General features: G+C 46.6%; 1 protein-coding gene across 1 annotated transcript; it reads right to left on the reverse strand.

Annotated features, from left to right (window-relative positions):
* Nucleotides 1-1432: 1432 nt before the first annotated feature.
* LOC113029911 (uncharacterized) lies at nt 1433-6754 on the reverse strand. Its single transcript, XM_026180931.2, has 3 exons — nt 6094-6754; nt 4598-4782; nt 1433-4490 (listed from the first exon to the last, which is right to left on the reverse strand). Exons 1-3 carry the CDS (start codon nt 6752-6754, stop codon nt 4479-4481), a joined length of 858 nt encoding a protein of 285 aa, XP_026036716.2. The 3' UTR covers nt 1433-4478.
* Between the last annotated feature and the right edge of the window lie 878 nt (nt 6755-7632).

The following is a 7632-nucleotide window of genomic DNA, read 5'->3' on the forward strand; positions in this document are numbered from 1 at the left end:
CCGTGTAGAACGAAAGACCATCGTACGTATCATAAGTTTACCAGTCTCACAAATCGTCGTCATAAATACACATTCGTTAACCGTTTATTAATAGGACCTTTGAGCTCAACGGTAATTAATTAGTAGTGGAAATAATTTCTGGTAGCATCACAGAAATGTAGCAGTGACAACAATATTGTATGCTGTAATCGTACTGGACAATTAGTGATACAAAAAACCTGTTTTATCCTGTGAATAAAAGTATGTGTTTTTGTCAGTGTACCATAATAACAGAAGCGAAACGCAATATTGTGTCAGGACAATTCACTATTTATGCACAATAAATAAAGGAGCATAGCGCAACAATTTCTGTTCAGCGCCAGACTTGCTTGTACCCTATATCACCAATTATGTTATGAAAATGACGTATTAACTACTAAAAAACACTGACCTTCGTGTAAATGCTTGGAGCAGACTAGCCTGTGAGCTGGAGGGTTCTGGGACGTTATATTTGACCTTTCAATGGCTGCAATCCAGTCGCGTCTTTGTTACTTTGGAAACATGGCTCGAACAATTTCTCTTCAACGAGGTAATCCGATAACAACCGATCTCTTTACCCGTCGGCTTCCCATGGCTGTCATGCGACCGGCTATTGCAGTTAATAATACAACGGCTTCTTGTGTTTCTTTTTATCGCTGTATAACTGATTTTAATTGAAAGCCTGCGTGCGCTAGTACCGCTTGCCACGAGTTCCCAGAATCCTTTGCGGTTCTACCCGTGAATGACGTCACATTTTCAATCTCTATATAATATGCATGTTAAATTTTGTATTTGGGGTAAAATATCAAGTCTTTTCAAGTAAACCGGTTCAAGTCCAATTCAAGTCCCAAGTCATTGGTGTAAAAGTCCAAGTCAAGTCACAAGTCTTAGAACATTTTTTCAAGTCAAGTCTAAAGTCATAAAATTAATGACTCGAGTCTGACTCGAGTCCAAGTCATGTGACTCGAGTCCACACCTCTGTTAAAATCTGCTCGTCAGTCACATTGTTTCAGCCGTTACTGCTTGTGTGTGTGTAGTTTGAACAAACCTGGCAATTTAGTAAAAAATATCTACTATTTACAAATGAAAGTTTCACAGCTCGTCTGCCTTTTTTAAATACACTGGATATTTCCGCCTCTTTGAACTTAACTGCCAAAGAGCAGAACAGAGGAGATCGTTTTGTTTTTACTCTCTGAGGGGGAAAGGCCAACAGAGTGTGGGGACAGAAAGTGTTCAAGTTATTAACCCGAATATTTAACACTAATGCAGTTCTCACCTCGTGTATTTTTTATTTTGTGTTATGATATGAAACAGGCCTCAAGCACACAGTAAAGGCCTCTTTCCACATCAATGTGTGTGTGTGTGTGTGTGTGTATACACAAGTTGTTAATTAATGCTTCGTTTCACACTTCAATTTGAAGAGAGGGATTTATTTGTATTTACAGCCACAATTTATTGACAGAAATAAGGCACACTTACAGGACAACCTCACATGTGTTGAAAAGAGTGGTTAGCCTAAAGGGATCACCGTAGTCATCAGCAGCTGCAGCAGCATGTCGTCAGCACACAACAGCATTAGTGCACGAGCACAGGAGCACACATGCACTTTAGATAGGCGTCACTCTCAGCACACAATGCCTCATTCGTCCACGCCTCAAAGAAATTGAGCGTTGCATTTGACAGGACATGTCAACAGTGGGTTTTACAGCAAAGCAGCTCTTTTGAAACAGTCCAAACACAGGCTGGCACACACAGCGACTAACACAACACTTTATACCACATCACGGTGTGCTCATCACCACCACTGAAGAGCCCAAAATCAGTCAGGAAATGCAACAGTTGACTGCCTGGATGCATGTGTTTGCTTTTTAATGCAAACAAAGGAATCATCGCAGGCTAACGGTGTAGCAGTGGAGCTAGATGTAAGGTGTTTACACAATGCAACATGAGATGACAGCAGCGGTGGCAGCCAGCTGAAGCCCCGCAGCAGCAACAAACACAGTTGCAGGTAGCAAACAGCGAGAGGACCGCGTCCACGCTACGGCACAGTGGACATGCAGAGCAGGGGAGGAGGCTCCTTTTTGGATTCGTCATTACCCCACAAATGCTCCGGTTTACATCCTCCTACACACGTTTAAGCATGTTGCTCTGTTTGTTTCTACGAGCAAAGGAGCAGTAATTATCAGCTAAGCCAAGTGTTAAGCATTAATTGCATTATTGGAATAATCTGCAGTGGTAATGACTGGGATGATTTGTATAATTACAGTCACAAGCATGTCTAAGTGACTCTAACTTTTATATTCGACGTGGCAGCAAAGCCGGCGCAGAAACTGCTTCTTAAAGGCTCGGAAAAGCCCGGCGATACGGAAATCTGCAGCACACAATCACGGGAGGCGATGCATGTGAGGACGTGGCTGTATGACTCGAGCTGATCCTATTAAGTGTTTAAATGGATTTTACACGGCTGTTAAGGTTCAGAATGTGCCATCAGACATGGAGATGGAATCCATATTCATGATGTATTGGCCCGGCTGGCAACGCAGAAAAAGCTGGTTATAGACCATTTGAGCCAGGGGTAATTGTTTATCTAGACGCCGCTTTCCTCAATGCATAAATTGAGCTGTCGACTGCTCGTGGTGGACATTTTGTTTTCTCAGCTATGAGTGTGTGCGTGCATTAGTGTGAGTGTGTGTGAGGCTCAGCGGCAGCAGCAGCGTTACATGTGGCGTAAACCTCACTGCGATAAATGCCATTTGAGCAGCCATTTGCATAAAAAAGGGGGAACACAAGAGGCAGCTCAGCACAGCTCAGTCACAGAATAAATGCACTACACGGAGCTGAAGAAAAGGAGGTTCCACTCTGTAACCGCAGCCGGTGGATGTCCACTGGCCCCTCAGTAAATATTACAGGCCCACGCTGATGTCACACTCTAATGAAGCCAAACTTAATCACACAGCTTTTATGGTAGTTTTTGTTTAGCTGTGCCGAGCACAGAGCGCTGTGCCTGCAGCGTGCGCACACGAGGACTGACGCTCAAACAAGAGAAGCAGTCTGAAGCCATCACCACACACTCTCAGTATGTTCTTGGTGTTGTTGGCATCTTCGGTGTTAGACAGAATTGAGCCTTGGTCTTCATCCTTCTTATCGATGAGTGCATTCACGAGCTGGGCCCACGTCCTTATTTTAGGTTTGACAGCGTTTTTAGTAGATAGAGGATTAAATGTGAACTGAGCTGTGGTTTGGGGAAGGCATGGGAGGGATCCCCGTTTACTAATGAGAAAAGAAGACGTGAAAGAACTGAAAAAGGGGAGGGAGGCTGGGGCAAGAAAACAAGAACGAAAAGCTTGTAGAGCTAGGGGCGTGTTTGGAGGCGTGGTCAGATCATTTATCTCCAATTGTACTAATAATCTTTTTTATTAATTGACTAATTTCCAAACCTTCAAGGACCAAAAAAGCCTTTCTTCTACATACCCAGTGTGAGTGTGCGGGGCTATCCCATCTGTCACACACAGCCCTGGAGTCTAAGGTACAGCCAGTCCAGTGCAGACCAAGGAAATGAAAGATGTAAAGATATTACACCTGATGAGCCGTGCTTTAGTTTCTATGTTTAAATCTAGAGCCTTATCTTTGCTTATTTCATGTTGTCGGCACACAGAGTGCCAGGCGGGAGTATTAATGCAGATCCAGTGCTCAGCACAGAAACCTGTTGCTCGCGTGAGAGAATGTGTCCTTCTTGACGGGAAGGCTTCAGACAGGCATCTGTCTGCTGCCACTGCTTGTTCCAGGCTGGCTTTGCAGGAACACGTACACATGCACACGTCTAATAATCCAGCGTTTCCCTCAAAGAACAACACACACACTGAAAGACTACATCCACACACCACGCCTCGCAGACAGAGACACACCGACAGATGTATGGTGGGACAGACACGAGGACACTGTCGACCTCACACCGTGGCTCAGCACACAGGAAGTGGGCGGGAAGGCAAGACAGCGGGATGCAGCGGAAATCAAAGAAGAGATGGGTTTTCTTTATAGGAAGGTGGAGCGTGGAGGTGTGGCTTCACCCAACCTGACAGACCTCCGTGGTTGGGTGGTGTTTTGTCGGGGGGAGGTGAGGTGGGTGAGTGCGGGGGGGGCTGAGGGGTATTGGGCGAAGAGAGGACTCTCCTCGACTACGCGTATTCTTAAGCAATAACAACGTGATCTGTATTATCCACCCAAGAATACCCGTCACCGAAGAGAGTCTTTCAGTAAACAGGGGAGCTAAGCCAGAAAGCACGTGAGCAGCGCCACTGCCATCGTATCATCATCACCACCACCATCACCACCATGGCCATCGCCGCTGCCATCAGCAGCCCCCCTTCAGGCTCCGGTGGCAAACAGAAACATACACATACACAGAGAGTGGCCAGTGCATTGATTGAAGACGCCTCGCTGCAGTGTGAGGCTAGGCTCCATCAATGGCTCCTCTGCAAAGGAGAAAATTGACAATGGTGGCATTTTCAATCCAAGCCAGCAAGTGGGTGTCAGAGGGAGACACAGAAAACAGAGAAAAAAAGGGTGTGAAAAAGCTCACGTTACATCGATTCAGTCTCTCACGCCTCTGTGCAACCATCTCTGCAAGCGACAGGGGGAGCGTGAGAAACGGCGACCGTCTCTCACCTGGACTACAGCCCGGCAGCACCGCCCAGATCTCCCGAAAGCTCATCCAGCTCTTCCCCATGAGACCTGGGAAGGAGGGGTTGGAGGGTGACAGGGGGGCTGGGGTGCACACACAGGGGAGACGGAGGGTTAGGCAGGTCAGGCCAGGAGCTGCTGTGGTGTGACAATAGCCCTGTACACTCCATTACCATCCCCTCCCCACCCCCATGGGACAGGCAGAGAAATCAACACATGGATTATACAACGGGAGGGAGGGAGGGAGCAGCACATGCAGGCAACTCATTTGTTTGATTTTATGAAATACTACTGTGTTTCTGCAGGTGTCTAGCTTACTGGAGCGGGCTATTTACTGGAAGAGCAAGCATTTTGTACAGAGTTTACTTGTTGCAACTTGTTAACTTTAAAATTGACTTTAAATCGGTTCCTAAGTATTAGTTTGGCAGATTTATTTCTTTATTTTGAAATTAAAGCAATGTATTTAAATGTCGGTGGGTGATGCATGAATAATGGATGAAAAGTTCAAGCAAATTTATTCCGTTCTATTCTAATTAAACTAGCCGGCTGAATACAAAGAGCACGCTCCAGCTAAGCTGATCCAAAATCATTCCATTGATTTTTTCCCCACAATCAGGCTGCTTTGGTAAAAGGTTGTCAGTCTGTGTCTCTGTCACGCTGGCACTAAATGAACTGTTTCATTGTTCCTGAGAACTGAAAAATCATATTTAACAGGAGGAACAGATGGTGTGACTGGACTTGCAATCAGAAAACACAGTGACGAGGATGAAAAATCCCAACGTGCAGATGAGCTGAAGCAGAACGAAGAAACAAACTGATGATCAGAGTCAGCAGCCCCAAGCTGGCAGGAGGAAGACTGAGGAGCAACGAGACAAAGAAGGAAGAAAGCAGAGGCTAACCTAGCATCCCCTCCTCTATTCTTCACTTAAGCTCGACTCAGCCAGGCCAGTCTGCACACACACACACACACACTCAGAGAGGTCGGCCGGCCCAAGTATCATTGATTGTAGAGTGGAAGCTCCCTGGAGTCTCATCAGATTACTATGAGCATGATTGTGTCAGTCTTTGTTTGTGAGCGTCAGGAAGAGCAGCAGCACACATCAGGAGGATGCTGCCTCACACAGTTGCTTTCTTTCTCTTTGCTCAGGAGCTGCAGGTACTCCCTCCTGTCTCCACTCAACTTTCAGGACCTTGCTTACACACACACACATTCACACATCTTGTGGTTCTTCTAAAGTGCCCACAGTCTGGTGAAGATGATGAGTGCAGACAGGAGAGCAGGCTGATGGAGGTGATGTAGAAGCCAGGTTTTTTTTCTGCGCTTCACAGGATGTGCAAATGGAGACAGCAAAGTATGGAAGTGCGAGCTCTGTGTGTGCCACTCTGGCCTCTTACCCTGCTTCCTCCTGTCACTCAGGGTGGTGCCTCTCCTCAGCTCTCCTACAATTCTCCTTGCCTCGCTGAGGGTCCGTGGCAAACTGGGAGGTGGTGATCTCCCTCCCCCTCCCAGTTCCAGGAAGAGCTCCCTGAGGAGAAGGTGGAGGCAGATCCCGGCAGGAGACGGAGCATCCAGCAGCGAGAGCGGCGGCCGCTGCGCCGCTGCTGATGGAGGCAGCGGTACGGATGCTGCGGCTGCTGCTGCCAGAGAGGGATGAGCGAAGGACGCTTCACAAAAGAGCTCCTCTTCTTCTCCTTTCCCTCCTCTACTTCTTCTTCTCCTTCCACTTTTCCTGCTGCTCTCCAGCACTGAAAGAAGCCAGTTGTTGCTCTGCCGTGGCAAATGAACAGGCAGCCGGCGACAAGCTGGTGGAGCGAGTGAGAAAGCAGGCAGATGGGAGAGAGAGAGAGAGAGAGGGAAAGTGCAAGTGTGTGGTGTGATGTGGCATCTGTGAGAGAGTGATAGAGGAGAGAGGGAAAGATAAAACAGGGGGCAGGAGGATAGATGAACCAGGAAGAAGGTGGGGTAAGGTAGGATGCAGGGAGAGAGCAAGAGAGAGAGAGAGAGGTATTGCAGCAATGAAAACCTTGAGCCAGCAGCAGTCTGTCTAAGCCACATCCCTGCTACGAGGAGAGGTAGAGAATAATTAGATTTGAGCATTTCACACACACACACACACACACACACACACACACACACACACACACACACACACACACACACACACACACACACACACACACACGTCCTGGAACCTAGTACTGCTGGATTAATTGATGTACTGTGTGCTTCACGGCCCTCAGCCAACACTTCCACCAGCAGCCACTAAACTGTGGGAGAAAAAAATGAGAAATGAAGTGAGGGGTGACTGTGATGATGCTGGAGAAGAAGAGGAGGAAGAGAGGAAATGAATGGGCCCCTGGGACTGATGAAAGCATACCACGAGGATGTGAGGAATCACTGATACGCGCACACACACACAGGACGACGAGGCTGCTGTGTGGACTGAAGTCTGCCAACGTTTCCTATTAGCCGTCTTTGTTAAACATGTTAAGGGGACGCTTCAGGCGATGTGAGCCAAATGCCCGTGTTCCTATGGCGATGTGTGATGTCACACAGCTGATATTTCACACACTTCTCATTCATGCTGACTGAATGTGAGCGGTGTGAAACAGCAGTGAGCACACACGGTGTGTGTTTTTCTTTATGAAAATAATAATAACCATATCCTTTTTTCACACGCTGTACAGTAGAATAGCAAATGACAAAGTTCACAGGTTAGAGTCAAATGTCCACCTCTGGAATATTCTTGATATTTATAATTGAGCGATTTTTATATTGTTTGTTTATATTGTTTTAATCAATTTTAAATCATGCTTTTTATTTGTTTTTGTTTCTAATGTCTCTGTAAAGCACTTTGAATCACCTTGTTGTTGAATTGTGCTATACAAATAAATTTGCCTTGCCTTGCCTATATCGGTGCTATTTGTTAAGTT

This window comes from Astatotilapia calliptera, chromosome 9 (assembly GCF_964374335.1).
Source record: "Astatotilapia calliptera chromosome 9, fAstCal68.1, whole genome shotgun sequence".
Lineage (NCBI taxonomy): Eukaryota > Metazoa > Chordata > Actinopteri > Cichliformes > Cichlidae > Astatotilapia > Astatotilapia calliptera.

Coding starts and splice junctions, on each gene's coding strand:
- LOC113029911 (XM_026180931.2), bottom strand. CDS start 6,754: ATGTGGCTTAGACAGACTGCTGCTGGCTCAAGGTTTTCATTGCTGCAA. Junction 4,783..6,093: donor GAGTGACAGGAGGAAGCAGG/GTAAGAGGCCAG, acceptor TGTGCACCCCAG/CCCCCCTGTCACCCTCCAAC.